The 19,520-nt window shown below is 39.7% G+C and overlaps 1 protein-coding gene across 1 annotated transcript in view; it reads right to left on the bottom strand.

The window, feature by feature from the left end:
• Positions 1–6,470: 6,470 nt before the first annotated feature.
• Positions 6,471–19,520, bottom strand: part of Pik3cg (phosphatidylinositol-4,5-bisphosphate 3-kinase catalytic subunit gamma) — a 34,084-nt gene continuing 21,034 nt past the window's right edge. The window contains exon 10 of the mRNA XM_090332983.1: positions 6,471–8,865. Within this exon, the coding sequence (XP_090189109.1) occupies positions 8,587–8,865 (279 nt within the window). The 3' untranslated portion in view covers positions 6,471–8,586. The remainder of the gene's footprint in view (positions 8,866–19,520) is intronic.

The following is a 19,520-nucleotide window of genomic DNA, read 5'->3' as shown; positions in this document are numbered from 1 at the left end:
GGTCAAGGCTAGTGTGACACCAGTTTGAGCCACAGCTCCACTTCCAGTTTTGAAGTGGTTATTTGGAGGAAAGAGTCTCATGGACTCTCTTAGGCAGGTTGGCTTGGAACCTTGGTCCACAGATCTCAATTTCCCGAATAGCTAGGATTACAGGTGTGAACCACCATTGCCTGGCTTCACTTCTGGCTTTTTGATGGGTAACTAGAGACAGGAATCTCATAGACTTATCTGTCCAGGCTGGCTTTGAACTGTTATCCTAAGATTTCAGCATCCTGAGTAGCAAAGATTATAGGAGTGAACCATCAGCACCCAGCATTTAAACACATTCACAAACTTGTTTGCCATAGTTTTGCAAAACTGCTTTTGCTCCATCTGGTGCAGTCTCAAATGGATTGTCCCAAAAGTGCTGGCCTGTGTCCACACCACATCCTGGAGACTCACATCTTGTGAGTCTGACTCCTTTGAGTCTCCACAGATTAAAGGCATCAAACCCATCTACTTGATGAAGGCTACAGATGGTTGTTTCTATTTTGAGCAATTAGTGCCTGAGAAGGAGTTGCTTTAAGAAAATTGTAGGCTCATCTCCTCTGCATTCCAGAACCATGGATGGTGCAGAGCAGAGCCTGGACTCTGACAAGGACTTGTCAGCTGTGTGTGTCCATGCTCAGGGGCTGCACTTAACATTAGTTGGCAGTCTGATAGAACAGGTACTTTGTGGTGATTAAAGGAAGGTTTACATGTGTGGTTAGACATTGTAGGAGGAGACATGGCACCCTCCCCCCCATACACAATCTGGTGACTGTTCAGCCATAAACCTTTTACGTAGCTGGGAATAGTGAGTGGATTTCTCTGCCAGACACTAAGGGAGTATCTTAATTCTTAAGTATAAGTGAGATAATCTGAATTTGGTCCTCAGATAACTACCCATCTTCTGTGACATACAGAGAAGTGCTGTCGAGTTGCTACAAATCACGCCTGTATTCCTAGCTATTTAGGAGGCTGAGAATCACTGTTCAAAGCCAGCCCAGGAAAATCTGAGACACTTTTATTTCCAATCAACCCGCCAAAAGTTGGAAGTAGAACTATTGCTCAAGTGGTAGAGTACCAGCTTGGAGCAGAAAAAAAAACTAAAGGACAAGACCTAGACCTTGAGTGTAAGCCCCATTGCTGCTGCAAAATGAATGAACAAGTGGATTTGCATTCCTTGGTAAGTCCCTGAACCCTCAAACATCTTTCCTGTCAGAGTGCCAGGAGCATGATGCACCCCCATTCACAACCAAGGCTACAGAAGGGAAAACATTTACCAAAACAGCAGGCAGTGAGCTCTAGGCTTTCCTACTAATGAGCAAATGCTTAGAAAAGAACCTGACATTCAGAACAAGTGAAGTGGAGGCTGTTTGCACCTCTCAGGGGGCCACAACAATGAGCTAGAGAGCCCAGCACGACCATGTGCTTGCAGTGTGGGGAAGAGTATGCCAGGTAAGGCAGTCCTTATGGGCTACAGAGGCAGTGCCCCAGGAGGTCCCTCTCCTCAACAGTCTTGCAGTGCTAGAGAGAAATCACAGCCAGCCTTGGCAGGAACGGATCACATTAGGCACACCTGGGTAAAGCAGGAATCTTCTACAGGGTCATTTCTATGCTCAGAGGTTCTGATACTAGCTGTGATGTCAGCGCTTGATAATTGACTTCACTTGACTTTTCTTGCCCTCTTTGAGAAACAATTCATCTGAGCTTTTAGTAAGCCATGATAGAAACTAAAGCATATGTAAAGGGCATTTCTTTGCCCAAATGAAAGTCCTTAATTATTTTCCTTTTTGGCAATACTGAGATTTGAACCTAGGACTCCATGCTTGGTAGGCAAGCACTCTACCAGTTCGTCCACACCAAATTCTTTCCCCTTCTTGTTGATAAACTCAAATAATGGGAATGTCAATTTGCTCCAAATCCACAAGAAAGTATAAAACTCGTTAACAGCATATTGTATTTTTCTCTTAACCTTTTAATACAAATCTACTCTTATATTGAGTATTATCTTAGTGCTGTTGTTATTTACCTTATTTACTTTTCAATATGCCCTAGATCTACATTAATGCAAACACACTTTGGTCTACCTTATCTTTTTGGGGGCTTCATTTTATTTCACTGTAGAGCTGGGATTTAATTACCAAATCCTCTAGATATAGACTTTTAAGCTGTGACTGGATTTTATCATTATTATAATTTCAGAGAATGCTGATAAGCATTTATTCTTGGATGTGGAGCAGAGAACAGATACTTTCATCAATTTTGACAAACTTTATCTCAAGCATAAATTTACTAGCTCACATTACTTTCAGTGTGTGATAGCATTCTTTCTCACAAATTCAAACTAACTTTGGGCAGTGCCCATTTTTGCTAGGCTGAGGGATAAAATGAACTTATTTCCATTTCCATTTGTTTAATTACACCACCTTGGGGCTGGTTGTGATATGGTTATTGGACATTTCTCTTTTTATGAATTCACTATTTTAAAGGTGTTATTATGTCTCTTGTACTTATTGTTAGAACTCATATGAAAAATGCTATCATCTGCACATATTTTACATGCAGTGAACTCTTTGATATGAAAGAAAATAGCAAACAGGTTTACAACTAATATAAATTGTGTTCCCATCCCTCCAAAGAAAAACTTCCAGAAACTGTTATTGATGCTGAGCTGTATTATTATCCCAGGAATGCCATTGCAAAGTTACTATAACCACAAACTGGGTGGCTTAAACCAACCAAAAGATACCCTTTCACAGTTCAGGAGGCTAGATGTCTGAAATCAGGATGTTAGCACTGCCATTCTCCCTTCCAGATTTCTAAAGAAGCATCCTTCTTTGCCTCCCCCAGCTTTGGTACCTTCAGGAACACCGAGGCCTGCAGAAGCATCATTCCAGTCCTTACCTCCATCATGTGAGGCTTGCCCTGCATGCCACTTCTCTGCTTATGAAGATACCATTCAGGTTAGATAGGTACTCATCACAATGACCTCATTTCAAGGTCACTGCATGCGCAGAACCTATTTTCACAGATACTACAGCCAAGACATCAATAGATCTTTTACTTCTAAGAAACACCAGTGTTTTAGACACTGCTCAGACTGGCCTTGATATACTCATTAATAAATGATTCGCTATTGTAAAATTTAAGAGAAATTTTAAATAAACATAAAATTTGTAAATTTAAAAAAAAAGACTGGCCTTGAGTTAGTTTTTTTCCATATTCCAGTTCCCAGTTCAGTGTACAGTGTCTAGCAAGCAATGAGTTCTCAATAATAATTATATCTTCCTAGATATTCAGAAGGCTGAGATCTGAGGATCACAGTTCAAAACCAGCCCAGGAAGGAAAGTCTGTGAAACTCTTATCTCTAATTAATTACAAAAAGAGCCTGAGTGGTGCTACGGTTCAAGTGGGAGAGACTAGCCTTGAGCAAAAGGAGTTCAAAGATAGCACCCTGGCCCACTGCTCAAGCCCCAGGACCTGCAAAAGAAAAATAAAAAAACAATAAACAGAAAACAAATTTGAGCTATAGACTATCTGTTCTTTTAAATATTAAAAATACACAAGATGTCAGATTATTTTTTTAACTGTAATTAAAATACTTGCAAGGGAGGGTGCTATACTGTGTATGAGAAACCATCTCAAGATTTCTGGATAGGTGCTCTAGAAGAGAAGTGTGTGTGTGATTTAAGTCTTTCTGCTACCTGTCCTGAAATAAGTCTTGGGAGAATATTCAGAAAAAAATACACAGACTAGAATTGAAATTACTTATCAAAATTATTGGGTTGAGCCAAGAATGGTAGTGCATGCCTATGATCTCAGCAGAGGGAGACTACAGCAGGAGAACGATGAATGTAAAGCCAGTCTGGGTAGGTTGAACAAACTTCAAAATAAACCAAGAGAACCTTTATGAAATCCCAACTTATTTATTTTCTTCATATTGTTGAATATAATCATCAGTTGATTATATAATCATAAAAAAGACAGCCTATTGGGCCGGGAGTTTGGCCTAGTGGTAGAGTGCTTGCTTAGCATGCATGAAGACCCGGGTTCGATTCCTCGGTACCACATACATAGAAAAAAGCTGGAAGTGGTGCTGAGGCTCAAGTGGTAGAGTGCTAAGCCTTGAGAAAGTCGAAGGACAATGCTCAGGCACTGAGCCCAAGCCCAGGACTGGCAAAAAAAAAAAAAAAAAGAGCCTATCAAACCAAAGATGAGAATTTGCTCCAGAAACTTACTTCCAAATTGTTGTACTTATATCAAAAAATATTTTTCATAAATACAGGGTCAACAGATTCCAAGTTATGATACAGATTTACAGTACTGAATATGCTTTTAAAATAATTAATCTCCTACTTATACTTACTATAGAATTTTCTAAAAGTCGGGCTGGGAGTTTGGCCTAGTGGTAAAAGTGCTTGCCTAGCATGCATGAAGACCCGGGTTCGATTCCTCGGTACCACATACATAGAAAAAAGCTGGAAGTGGTGCTGAGGCTCAAGTGGTAGAGCTCTAGCCTTGAGAAAATCTAAGGACAGTGCTCAGGCCCTGAGCTCAAGTCCAGGACTGGCAAAAAAAAAAAGAATTTTCTAAAAGTCAAAAGCTTTCTCTAGTTAATATATATATATTTTTCTTGCCAGTCCTGGGGTTGAGCTCAGGGCCTGAGCACTGTCCTTGGACTTTCTCAAGGCTAGAGCTATACCACTTGAGCCTCAGCACCACTTCCAGCTTTTTTCTATGCTTGTGGTACCAAGGAATTGAACCCGGGTCTTCGTGCATGCTAGGCAAGCACTCTACCACTAGGCCAAACTCCCGACCCCTAGTTGATATATTTTAACTATAATGTTTTTCTTCTGTTTTCTCCAAAGTACTAAAACAAGTCCAATATAGTTCATATGATTGGTTACTTTTAGTCACCATTATTTCACTCCAACAGAAAATACTTTGGTTTGAGTGTACAGCCTTAAAGAGGAGATATTTAAATTTGAACTGAATAAATATTTTACTTAGACATTCTATATTCATGAAGACACAGTCTATGTGTACAAAGTTGACACTAAGGCCATTAATTCAGGTACCTATCACTAGTCACGTGTGTCCTGTGTCCCACAGCCCCACATTCAGAAAAGCACTGTGCTTGTTTCAGTTGTCTGCCAGTTCATCTCAAGTTTCTTCATTATTTTGGAAGAGTAGTCTCTATATTTTCTATTTGCATTGGCCTGTGAAATTTTTGTGGCCAATCCTAGACCCACATACCCTGTGCTTTGGCTTGACTCATCTGACTTGCGATCTTTCTTCTCATTTCACATTGAAGACAGTTATGGGCTCTTTCCCAGTGGCAACATCATCGAGCTTTGAGGACATTTGCACAGGTATGGACATTGTTGTCAAGTTATTCAACAGTAAAAGGGAACAGTAAAAGAAGGAAACATACAAAACTGATTTTTTTTTTGTTTATCTGAAAGCCATAGAGTAAGTTTATGAAATATGGAAGAATAAAGTCTATTGTGATGTGTGTGTGTGTGTGTGTGTGTGTGTGTGTGTGTGTTTCAGCTTCTTGTATGCCGGTATATTAAATATAAATATATTCTCTCCAATTCTATTATCATCAAGATGATTATTTCAGCAATTCAAATAGAGTCTTTACAATGCTTGAGCTTGCCTGTTCTTTAGAAGCTCAGTGAAAATGTCCTTTTTCAAATTCTAAAGCACCGTTCTCACTGTGTAGGGAATCAAGGTCTAGAAATGCCATAAAACACCGATTTCCATTCACAGAAATAAAAATGTGGGCCAGGTGCGGTGGCTCACATCTGTAATCCCAGCTACTCAGGAGGCTGAGATCTGAGAATCAAGGTTCAAAACCAGCCAGGCATGAAAGGACTTGAGACTCTTATCTCCAATTAACCTCTAGAAAACGGGAAGTAGGGCTTGGCTCAAGGGTAGGGTGGTAGCCTTGAGCTGAAGAGCTCAGGGACAATGCCCAGGCCCAATGTAGGGTGGCAGCACTGAGCTGAAGAGCTCAGGGACAGCGTCCAGGCCGAGTTCAAGCCCTATGACTTCCCCCTCCCCCCAAAAAGAAATAAAAATATTATGGGGCATGAGTCTCTTGTACAGAAGGAGTGGTGGCAGAGTTTAAAGGACCAGTTACTAAGGAAGAGGAGTTATTTCCCAGTAGCTGTGAACCAGGGCAGGCTCCATGGCATGTATGGTTACCTACCCAAGGGCAGCCAGTGGTTATGGAGGCAGGGTTACTTATCCAGTGGCAGGCCATGCAGAATGTCTTCTGCTGGCTGAGTATTAGCTTCACCTGGAAAATATAGAGAATGACTCCTGGGCCTTATCTCACTCTAGTTAAATTATAACTAAGAGTGGAGCGCGGCAAGAGTTTCTTAAAAGGTATTCCTGGTGATTTTTGTTTGAATTCGTGATTAAGCACAGAGGAGAAAGAAGAAAAAAAGGAAGAAGAAGGAGGAGGAGGAAAAAGAGCAGAATAAGGAATAGGAAGAAGGAGAGAAGAAGTAGAAGGGGATGAGAAGAAGAGAGAAGAAAAAAAGGCTTAGGTTACATAAGGGTCAGCCAAATACATGAGCTGGAATTTTTTTTTTTTTGACAGTCCTGGGGCTTGAACTCAAGGCCTGAGCACTGTCCTTGAGCTTTTTTTCTCAAGGTCAGAGCTCTACCACTTGAGCCATAGGACCACTTCAAGCTTTTTTTCTATGTATGTGGTACCGAGGAATAGAACCCGGGTCTTCGTGCATGCTAAGCAAGCACTCTACCACTAGGCCAAACTCCAGGCCCCTGAGCTGAAAATTTAAGAAATAAAAACATTTCTATCTAGTTATACTGAAACATAGATACTAGTAAAATAGTTATTTCTAGTGAATTTATTAACTTTAATCAATTAAAGTTATTGTATGAATAATTTAATGCTCTAATAAAATCTCTCTAATGTCTTCTAGTAAGAAGATATTCAAGAGATGAAAATATTTTCTCAAGCAAAATGATTTTGCAAAATATTCTGAAATTTTTAACTGTGTTAAAACATTTAAATATTTTAATAATAAGTGACTGTTGTCCTTAATGTACTGTTATCTCTCATCTCTTTTGCTGTCCCTTGGTTATCTCATATTGTTACAATATTTCACCTTGTTAACTGATATATTCTATATATGCTTAATTGGTTATTTGAAACTGAAAAGGGAAGGGGGAAATCAAGATGAGCGGGAAGGAAAGGGGGAGGGAAATGGGGACCATGACATGAGAAAGGGTATCAATGTAACCCTTCTATTAATTACAATAAAAAATATAGGGAAAAAAAACGTTTAAATGTTTTTTAAAATGGTTCTTTGAAGTGTTTTTTCATTGGTTTTACATAACCTGGGCTGTGTCTAAAGTTAAAAGTTCAAATTAAGAAATTAGAAGGCAACTTCTAATTTCCCAACTTGGACTACTTTGTAGATAGTACATACCTTTGTCTATTAAAGAAGGAGAAGAATCCTCTTCAGACAAAAATATAAAATTAAGCCATTTCTATACTAAGTTATTTTTTAGAACGTTTCCTTTGATTACACAATTAAGAATCCATTCAACAGCTTCACAAATCAGTTCCTGTAATTTAGGTAATCCTAGAGCAGAAATTCATTTTTAGCTAATTCCGAGTTCTAGGGTGAGGTTGTGCTAGAGAAGATTTCAGAGTCCACGCAGGATGTGAGAATGGCGGCTGAGCACGAGGGAGGTGGAGTTTCACTAGCTACCTTCTGCTCCTTAGTGAGAGACTACGCTAATGATTTGAGATAGTTTACTGTCTGGGCAGAATTGAGGTAAGTGAGCTCATCTCTACTTTTCATATTCAAAACTCTACAGCCAAAGCATTAAGAGGAAGGCCAAGGCACTGGGTTCAGCAACTCCTCTCTGTGTGGGTTCATCTTATCTGCACAGGACTGTGCAGGACTGGTTTCACAGCCATAGAAAAGACTAACCCACTCTCTCTGCTTGAAGCACACCTGTCATGTCTGCAGGCACCAAGGGGATATTTGGGATGTATTTCATTCCATTTATGGGATGAAACAGAGGTCAGAACGGTCATATCATTTAGAGACAAATTTGAAAGTAAACTCTGATGAAAACAAGATTACCAATTACTCTAAAAAATTTCCAAGTCAGATTGCTTGTGGTTCACACCTGTAATCTTAGATATTCAGGAGGCTTAGATCTGAGGATTAAGGAGGTTTAAAGCCAGCTAAGGACAGAAAAGTCCAAGGGATTGCTTATCTCCAACTAACCAGCAAAATGCCAGAAGTGGAAGTGAAGGTATGGCTAAGTGGTAGGGAGCAAGTCATGAATAAAAAAGCCATGCAAAATGTGAGATTCTACATCCAAGTTCCAGCAACAGCACGAAAAAGAAAAAAAAATGTTTTTCACTATGTCATATTACATGTTTATATCTAGGTTTGATGACTTACATATTGATGTGAAAGGTGGAGAATATTATGGTTTTGTGTGTGTGTGTGTGTGTGTGTGTGTGTGTGTGTGTGTGTGTGTTTAAAATTCTAGTCCAGAGTATTAAGCTGAGTGTTTCTCTCCTTGTTTGATACCAAGAACAAGATGGAGGAACCAGTTAAACTGCACAGTCCATCCTTTGTCTCTGCAAACTTCAATCTGATCAAGGAAATATTTCTTAGCTTCCTCTTCATCTTTCCCCACAGTGAGGGCACCCCGGATGTATTCGATATCCTCTTTGCTTGTTAACTGGGGCATTCCGGTCATCAGCATCATGGAGAAGAGAATGATGAGTAAGTTGGTGTGATGGCGAAGGGCCAGGTAAGCCTTGACACAGACATCCTGCATGGAGGAAGACAAAACGCTGTCATTGGGGTTCCACTTAACTATGGGTTGAAGGCTACTGGGCTGCCTTGGAATTTGTATGGTGTTACCAACCGCAAGTGAAACCATCCTGAGTGAGGTAGGTCTCTGCCCCAGCTGAAGAATTCGACAAGAACATAAACTCATCTCGGCAGAACTTTCTGTGTTGTGCTCAAGGACAACGAGTTGACTCAGGTAAGTCCCACCATCTCTCCTTATCTACCTCTTCAGTTCAGTCTCTTTCCCAGGCACTTACAACAGAAGTACAAGTATCTGAAGTCTCTGAAGAGGACTGAGTCATGCTTGGTGTAAATAAATATGTCTGAGATTTAGTTTTCATCTTTCCACTTGGTAATCTTCTAAGAAAACAGATGAATTAGCTTTCCACTGATTTCCAGAAGGGTTGAATTAACTTTGAAATTTTGATATAAACTCTGAATTCTGAGTGTGAGAACTCTGAAATTGTCTGATGGCTGTGCTGTCTCCCCATAAAACCTTGAAGCAGGTGATTTGGGTGAGTTAGGCCTTCCTATTCAACAACAGGTATAATTAGGTCATGTAAATATTCCCAAAGCATGAGAGAAGATGGTGGGCCTTCAATTTCATAGCATGAGACTAGCCCAATCTCAATACCATAACTTATAAAGGCATTACATCAAAGATCAAAGTTAATTGTTATAGATATAAATATTTCAAATTAAAATTTCAAATGTTTCCAATAAAATCTGAGCCAGGTACATGGGTTCACACCTGTAAATCCTAGCTATTCAGGAGGCTGAGATCTGAGGTTTGGGGTTCAAAGCCATGAGAGTCTATGAGACTTTTATCTCAATTAACCACCAGAAAACTGGAAGGGGTACTATGGCTCAAGTGGAAGAGTGCTAGTGTTGAGCTGAAGAGCTCAGGAACAGTGCCCAGGCCCAGAGTTTAAGCCCCACGACTGACAAAAAAATTACTATGAAACAGTGTGAAGATACTGATACTCTCAAAATAATTCTAAATAATGAAATTCAAGAAAAGAAATGATCTGTAAGATCAGCAAGGTGAAGATAAAGAATGAGAAATATTGTGAGTAGCATAATTGTCTTCTTTGGACACTATAAAGGAAACATTCAGTGTAATATCAACTAGCTTTTAATAAAGCCTCTTTTTAAAAACAGAAATTAATAAATATAATGTTGAAAACAGGAGCTACCAGTTGGAGAGTATAATGTAAAAAACAGACTCACTGATTAATAGTAACCACCAAAACATGACAGGTTTGATGACTATCATGATGTCATGTAGCTGGAATAATGCACACATAAAACCACGCAGGACCTGTTTTAAGAAACTCAAAGCGGGGCCGGGAGTTTGGCCTAGAGGTTAAAGTGCTTGCCTAGCATGCATGAAGACCCAGGTTCGATTCCTCGGTACCACATATAGAAAAAAGCCGGAAGTGGTGCTGAGGCTCAAGTGGTAGAGCTCTAGCCTTGAGAAAGTCCAAGGACAGTGCTCAGGCCCTGAGCTCAAGCCCAGGACTGGCAAAAAAAAAAAAAAAAAAAAGAAAGAAACTCAAAGCATAAGCTTTGAGAATTTAACTATATGAAGCTACTTAGCATGTGTCTCAGAGATAAAGATTGTTTATTTGTAAGCTAGGAATTATTCTGAGTAGTCTAAAAACAATGACATTTCACTAAAAATCCATATTGAATGTTTAAATTCAGAAAGGCCTTTAAGTTTATCCAGAATAGTTGGGGCCATTTTGAAAAATCATAGTCATGAAAACTAATACTTTTCATAACTGATGCTAACACCTTTTATAAAACTGTAATATTAAGGATTAGTGTGTGCTGAGTGTGGTTGACTCATGCCTGTAATCCTAGCTACGTGGGAATTAGAGATCAAAGTTTGAGGCCAGTGTGGACATAAAAGTTTGTGAGACTCCATCTCAACGAATATGGTGGTGTGTACCTGTCCTCTCAAGCTACATGGGTGAGCAAGAGTAATGATCACAACCAGGGGAAACCTGGACATAAATAATACCCTAGTTGTGGCTCAGATGGTAAGATAAATGCCTTTCAAATGTGAAGCTCTGAGTTCAATACCTAGCAAATTCCCTCCCCCAAATGCTAAAATGTATTTATTCTTTTCAAAGATAGAGAGAAGTTTGTGAGACAGAACAAAAAGAGTATAGACACACCTAAGAACATACTAGATATAATATATAATAAATGCTTCTTTTCAAATTTGTGGGGAAATATGAGGCTGGGACAATCATTCCGGAGAAGTGTTTACTCCACGTTATATGCCAAACTAAGTTCTCAATGAATTAAAACGGTAATTAAGCAATGCTGTGGGAAGGCAGTTAGGGAGGAGACTTCAAAGTAGGAAAGAAGTAAGAGGCAGAGATTACAGAAATCTAAATGTGTTGGTGGGAAAAACCGAGCAGTAATCATTCAAAGAAGATGACAAAAAAAAAAAAAACCATCCCACAATTACTTGCATCAAGATAGATCACTCTCCCAGTTCTGCTAAGTAATTCTTATAAATCCCCCCAAAAGAGAGAAAGAGGGGGGGCGGGAGTTTGGCCTACTGGTAGAGTGCTTGCCTAGCATGCATGAAGACCCAGGTTCGATTTCTTGGTACCACATACATAAAAAAAAAAGCCAGAAGTGGTGCTGAGGCTCAAGTGGTAGAGCTCTAAAGTCCAAGGACAGTGCTCAGACCCTGAGTTCAAGCCCAAGACTGGCCAAAAAAAAAAAAAAAAGAGGCTAATGAAGCACCAGGAAATGAGTACTTGCAAGAGGTGGGGCCAAAGTGAGAAGAGTAGATGAATGAAGAGAAGGGGGGCATCCAGTCAAGAATGCAATGTGTATACTACAAAGTTAAGAAAACGAAAGGAGCTCTGGGTTGGGTAGGATGGGTAAGAATGTAGAAAGGGGTGACACTGGTCAAAATGCATTGTGTTTACAAACTGCTTTGTTAAATGACAACTCCTTTGTGCAACTACTTAACAATAATACAAATATTTTTAAATGACAGAATAATATAAAAAGAACAAATAGACCAGTGATACATTTTGTTCACACTATAAAACATAAATAGATAATAAACCTATAAAATTTACAACTTTATTAGTAATCAAGGAAGTGAAACATAAATATGGAACTATTCATCTGCAGAATGGAAAATTGGGAATTTCTGTGCTTTGAAGATAAAGCTCAACATTATCTATCATAGGCAGATGGAGATGGGAATAGGTGTAACTTGACCAAGCACACCATTTAAAAGCATACATCAAAAGCATCATTTATAAGAAAGCCCATTAATATTATAGAACTTAGCTGCAGTAGTGGTTCAATGATGCATTTGCCAAGATTCATAGATCTTGTGCCTTTAAAGGGTATATTTTGTTGTCTGTAAAATATTCTCCACCAAACTTGACTTTTTTTTTTGCAAGTCCTGGGCTTGAGCTACCACTTGAGCCTCAATACCACTTCCAGATTTTTTTTTTTCTATAAGATACCGAGGAATTGAACCCAGGTCATTCTATCACTAGGCCCAACTCCCGGCTCCCAAACTTGACTTTTTTAAAAAGCTAAGTTTTACCCAGCTATTCCCAGGAGATTGACTAGGAAAATGTTCATATAATGACAGCTGGATGCTTGCAACTGTAAGAAGGATAGTGAAGATGGATGGTCAACAAGCATATATAAAATTGTTTTAGGAAGAACAAAAAACATATATGTTGTCATTCCATTTTTCTGAACTAGCAAAATGGTTTAGGTTCATTGATAGAAAAAAAAGAACGTAGCTGTGATGGCTCAGGCCTGTAATCCTACCTACAGAGGCAGAAATAGGCCACAAAATAGGACACATAAGTTGACAAAGCTCCATCTCAACCCATAGGCTCTTGGTGGCATGGGGGAAGTACAGTGGCCTGGCATGAATCTGTCATCTCCAGCAATATGGAGAAGTACAAGTAGAAGGTTCACGACACTGGATGGCCTGGGCATAAAAGAAGATCTAGAAAGGGAATTAAGGTGTGGTTTAGTAAGTGTAAATCTCCAAGCTCAGGCTCCAAGACTTCCAAGAAGAAATCTACGTGTATGGACAATCATGTTATCAGTGATTTTTTTTCTGTTTGCCTTTACATGGCCTTATCTGTATCATCTGTATGTGGCAGTTACTGAAATGATAATGGTGGTTGAGCATATATCGTTTTGTGTCAGGGCTGGACAAGTGAAAAACCTCATGACTACTCTGGCATCTTCTAAATGAGACAATCTATATAATTTGTCACAGTGAGAAAACAAGAGGTAGCAGTCCTCTTCCTTTTCTACCACAGACTCTGCACCTCCTCCATGATTCACATGAGGCAGGAGTCTCACCCCACCCAAAAGTCAAGTCTGGACTGGTCTTGTTGGAGCCCAGGTCTAAGTCTTCCCTGACTGTGGCCCCAGTGCATTAGTGCTCTTGCATTCTTAATGACTCCACTGACATCCGGAACTCATTTTCTTTGCTTACCCACAGGACATACTGATGCATCCCCATTTCTGGGTAATTACAGAGGCTAACAGCAGACTTCTCCTCAGGCTATAGTCTCATTAATTTGCCAACTCTTGCAATTTTCACACTGATGTGACACCGGGAGTCTTTTGATTTTGATTTAGAGTGTATTTTGGTTTTTAATTATTTTCTATTTTTCTATACACTGGGGTCGGGAGGGGGCTCCAGGCAAATCCCCTCCTATGTGAGCCCACTGTGTGGTCAATCTCTTTTTAATAGACAAATTTCAAGAAAGGAAATTAACATGGGGAAGTTTATTCCCACATAAACCCATAGGTACTCAGTAAATACTTGTTAGATGGTGATAGGCAGATTTAAAAGTCCTTGCCTTTGGGTAAAGGGACACATTATGGGAAAGGGATTGTCCTGCTTCTCTGGAAGTCCATCTTGCCCACAGGAATGATTATTATTATTGGGGAAGGACTGCTGAGGATGGAGCCAGGGCTTTGTGCATGCCAGGTGAGTGCTCTACCATGAAACTATGTCCCTAGCACAAGTACATAGTTTGTATTGGCTGATGCTCACACATAGCTTACTCTGTGATAATGAATGCTTTCTCCAAATAGAATTGAAGGCTCCAAACCTATCAGAAAGAATGGCTGCCTCTGAGTGGCTGAGGAGCCGTGGGGAGATTCCCACCTAACTGTATGAACTCAGATCTTCAGTGATAACCATACCCATTTCATATGGCTGTGAGGAGATCTAATGGGTTGGATTTTCTTTTTTTTCTCTTTTGATATGTTTTTAAAAACAAATTATATTTAATTGTACAAAGGAGTTACCATTTAACAAAGCAGTATGTGATACAACGTATCGCAGGATGGCTTTTGTTACTGGACATCATGAAGAGTTATGTTTGATCACATTCATCTCTCATTGCTAAGGACCTTTTCCTATCCAGACCATCTATGTAAACAACTCCTTCAACACGGTATAGATATTGGTGGGTGGGGTAGGATGGAATGGGTGATAAGTCTGATTCTATGCAGAGCTAAAGGGGGGTTGCCTTCACGCGGGGCACTCTGAGGAGTGGACAGATGTTGTGCCCACTGGCTGCATCTGTGAGTGCCACTCTTGCTGCCAGACGACTGAGCACCTGCTATTCTACCTCAAGCACCAGAAGTTTCATTTCTGTCCTCTGCACTCAGCCACCGGGTTTGTAACATTTCCTGACATGGGGCTCTGGTTTGTGGTGCAGGGGACAAGAAGGATGTGGCTCAAGAACATAGGGAAAAATCCAGAACATAGAAGTTACTGGCTCTTGAAACAGCATTTTCCCTGCTACCATAGGCTGTCTGATAATGACTTCAAACATTTTTGTCTCAATTATCGGTCTGAGGCTTTGCACTATTGTGTGGAGAAGGGAGTAAGAGTACAATCTGAGACTTGGTTTAATGAAGAAAGCTTTATGTTATTATTAATGTCATTAGCTGGAATGACATTAGTAGCTAATAAATAGGTTGAACCTATGTAGCACGTCTTCTCTTAATTTCATTGTCGATTTAATTACAGAGTCTAAGTACTAAGAGGAAGAATTGTTTTAACAAACTACTACCCTCATATTTATTACCACTTTGGGATCCAAACTTTTACTTGATTTGTTAACTTCTTTGACTAAAAACATGTTATTTCTATATACAATCACCAAATTGCTTAAGCACATAAGCACTGTGTCTGCTTTAGATTGTCCAAGGCTACATAGAATTCCTTTCTTCTTTTCTTTTCTTTCTCTCTCTCTCTCTTTCCTTCTTTCTCTCTTTCCTTCTTTCTCTCTCTCTCTCTCTCTCTCTCTCTCTCTCTCTCTCTCTCTCTCTCTCTCTCTCTCTCTCTCTCTCTCTCTCTCTCTCTTTCTTTCTTTTGCCAGTTCTGGGCTTGAGCTCAGGGCCTGAGCACTGTGCTTGTTTTTTTTTCCTCAAGGCTAGACCCCTACCACTTGAGAAACAGTACCACTTCTGGCTTATTACACTTACATGGTACCAAGGAATTGAACCTGGGTCTTCATGCATGCTGGGCAAGCACTCAACCACTAGGCCAAGCTCCCAACCTGAATATTTTTTCTTACAATCAAAACCCTTCATTTTCTTCCAGAAATGAGGTTCAAGTGAGGTATTACTGTAAATATTCACAAAAATGAACAAGTTAGAGTAGAACACACAAAACAAAGTTCCAGAGAAAGATTCTTAACTGAGGGGAGAGAAAGATGAAAAGCTTGCATATATTCATCAGTATAAGAAAAAAATGTACCAATTCATTTCCTTTTCCTAAATAGTGAGGTTTCCTGCCTGCTAGAGAAAGAACTCTGTGGGAAAAAGACATTTCAATCCAGGGCAAAGGATTTTATCATTTATTTTCATAAGAACCCATGCACTGTCAAGTCAATATCTTAGGAGTTATTTTCACAGACTAGAGGTGGTCATTGATTTGCAAAATTAATAATGCATAAGTACACTCTGTTAAGCTAAAATAAAATGTGTCTAGCAATTAGCTGTGTGCTTACTGAGTTGGAATTAGAAGTCTTATAACTTGAAAGTTATCCTCTGACTAAATGTTTGTCAGGAAAAGGGTTATACAGTTATCTTCTCAAATATTTGGCTAGATATTTGTTAGAAACTTAAAGGCTATAATTAATCTGTTCTATATGTTGAAGTGTCTCTCTGTATGTATATTTATTGTGTTCCAATAGCAATGTAAATTGTAACTCTTGGATATACAAAACTCAAAATAATACAGGAAAAAGAAAGAGAACAACAAAGACAATTACCCACAATAGGTCAGGGAAAGAAACTGATTTAAAAACCACACATCAGAAATTCTATATTTACAATGGGTAATCTTCAAATATTTCTAGCCAAAAAGAAACTCTAATTCACTTTTCCATCCAGTGGTTAGAAGGATTATGTTTTTAAATCATAACTCTATTTCTTTAAGAGAGGCAGTACTTTTGTAGCAACTGAGACCCATACAAATTTCTCAAGAGAATCTTTATGAGAAAACACTTTGTAACATGACAAATGGCATCCTTGATAGTATTCTTAAGGCAGACAAAACAATTCTCTCAGAGAAACTAAATACCGAGAGAGAGTGATGTCAGAAGAATTGTTACTCTTGATTAGGTCTACTGACCTAGGCACTGAGTGATACTGCTGATAGATTAGCCCATAAATCCAGCCAAGGGCCTCTCGCCAGAGTTGGATTCATATCTTCTGCAGAAAGAACAGTGATTAAATTCAATAACTAAATGAAGTATTAACAATTTGATGACTCCACAGAGGAGACATTATACCAACATGTTCAGACTCTCCTACAAATGACCAGTGCTGGACATTTCATGGTAGGCCTTTTCCCAAGGACGACATGGAGAGATATAAAGAACTCCACGTTCATCCTGGGATGCAGGAGGATGAACCTGACCTAGTTTGTGGTTCAGAGCATAAATTCCAGGAAAGAATACGTCATTGGCTTGGCACATTGTGACAGATGCATTCATCATGTCCCTTCTGACCTACCATAGACCTTACTTAGACTAATTTCTGGTTAATCCATTGTGTTCCCAAGGACTTCTTTGCTTTGCTCTGCCCTCTACCTCCTATTCCAGCCCATGTGATAGTTCAAGCTGGACCCAAATTTCTTCCCTTGACTCACATTGTAACATACACCCTTGGATCCCTGTGCTCTACCCACACTAGGCAACTGTACTTTGTTTCTAAATACTGATTGCATGTACTTTTCTCCCTTAATCTACTTGTTCATGCTGTTCTTTCTGTTTGGATGTTGTTCCCTCTGATCCCTGCACCTTCCTGACAAAATGGACACTTCTTTGTTTCAAGGAATCTTTTCTATCCTCAGGGCAGGATCAATTGTCCCCTCTGTAAATCACTCCTAACTCACTCTACAGGGTCTTTCTTAGCACCACCTTGTGTGGATCTCTCTTCAGCTGCGTGGCATCTAGAACAGCACCTGTACTCTGTGCTTGGTCCAGTGCTGGGCCAATGCAAAGAAGGAGGAAAACTTCTAGTCCAGTCTTGGGGCAAGGCTCACTGCCTCAAAATCACAAGGGATTGGGGGATAATTACATTTGAAGAAGCTTAAACTGGAAAGCTCTCTAGGTCTTTTCAAGAGCAATGTGTATGCTATACCACAGGTGGCCCAGCACCTGAACTATATAGTAGGTATTTAAATGCATGCTGAATCAATATCCTGTTTTTGACAGAGCACTGAACGGGTGAATAGAGCCTGTTCATTATGATAGGGTGGTACAGGAGACTAAGAAGGGCCAGCCAGCAAGTTATAAGTACACATGAGCATGAAGACTCGGGTACCAAGGAGGAGGAGACAGAAAATAGTAGAATATGGAACAAACTGGCACTACTTAAACCTTTAAGTTTAATCAACTTGCTGAGTCAGCATCCTGCAAGAAAACTGGACACAGGCTGAGTGAGCCTGTTGGCTGAGGACTTGTGCAGCCTGGCATGGGAAAAGATTGCTGGTGCTGGAGACAGGGAAGGGCCTGGAAACATTGGCAACAAAATTTCTAGCAGCCTAGATTCAATACAAGGCACAGCTCTCAAAAGCTGAGGAAATGCTTATTAACAGTGACATCTAGGGGCAAGTGCCTTCTAAGGACACTTCACATGCTTCTGCTTCTAAATGCTACTTGGCTCCCCTGATGACCAGATTTACCTTACACATTTGTTTAGTGCCTCGTATGGGCAAAGAAGATCTTAAACATACTTGTCTAGAAGAGAAGTTGTTTATGCTTCTTGAATACTGTCCTGTATTCAATATGTCCTATGTGTATGTATTCCATGGTGCATTCTGCTCTGTTTGGCTGTGTGTCTCTGGCATGTGCCTGTAAGCCTAGCTAGCTACACAGGAGGCTGAGATCTAAGGATTATGATTCAAAGCCAGCCCAGGAAGGAATGTCGGAGATTCTTATCTTCAACTAACCACCAAAAAGTGGAGCTATGGCTCAAGTGAAGGAGCACTACTCAAACAAAAAAGCTTAAGAGACAATGCTCAGGCCCTGAGTTCAAGTGCCAGTACACACACACACACACACACACACACACACACACACACACAATTAGTGGATTAAGCTTTGTTTAAATTTTTTTAAACAAATGTTTTTAGTAGAGGAGATATTTTTCCTGTCTTATCTTTCCCTAATAATACCTTAATTATATTAATACTTCTACTTTCTTTTTTTTTACTTCTACTTTCTTTTAAATAAACTTTGTTATTGTCTTTAAGTAGTTGTGCAAAAGGGTTTAGGTTGAACACATCAATTTGTGTGACCAATGCATCCTGATCAGTGGTACTCCTTCCACCAACTCCCCCGAAGAGATATTTTTCTAAGGAGAATTATTTATGAAAATTGTCATCATTAAGCTATACCTGTTTGGCACTGTCTGGTAAGATGCTGCTACAGAGATTAGAAGATGCTGTTAGATTGAAATAATAGACCTTAATGCTGTGTGTGCATATCATTATAGTATGGTTTGGAACTATTTCCCTATTGTAAAAGTAAGTTATGAATAAGAGTCTCAGGTTAGGGACTGGGAACGTGGCCTAGGGGTAGAGTGCTTGCCTAGCATGCATGAGGTCCTGGGTTTGATTTCTCAGTACCACATACACAAAAAAAGCTGGAAGTGGTGCTGCTGCTTAATAGTAGAGCACTAGATTGAACAAAAGAAGTTCAGAGACAGTTCAAGCCCCAGGACTGGCAAAAAATTAAAAAATATCCCAGGTTAGACCAGCTACTTCGGAAGAGAAGTGAGACAGCTCAACCTTCCTTTTTCAGATCATTTTCTTTCCCAGCCCCTGGCTACTCACACTTTTATTCATTATGGAGAAGCTCACCTCACCCTTAACAGAAAATGGGTCAACTTTTCTCCTTCCTTCTTCACAAGTCATTGAAACAAGCACTTTGTATTAATCAACCTCATCAGATCAAAATCAGCAATCCACTGGAAATGAGGACATCTGTCATCCAAAATGCAAATGCAGACATCATTTCTCAGCTTGCCTAAAGATGATGCCTTGATTATATAAGGTTCTAAAGGTCTGTTTGCTCAATAGTGTTT

This window comes from Megascapheus bottae, chromosome 5, assembly GCF_031878675.1.
Source record: "Megascapheus bottae isolate mThoBot1 chromosome 5, mThoBot2.hap1, whole genome shotgun sequence".
NCBI lineage: Eukaryota > Metazoa > Chordata > Mammalia > Rodentia > Geomyidae > Megascapheus > Megascapheus bottae.
The sequence above is the reverse complement of the archived record's forward strand: the minus strand, read 5'-3'. Positions and strand labels throughout refer to the sequence as shown.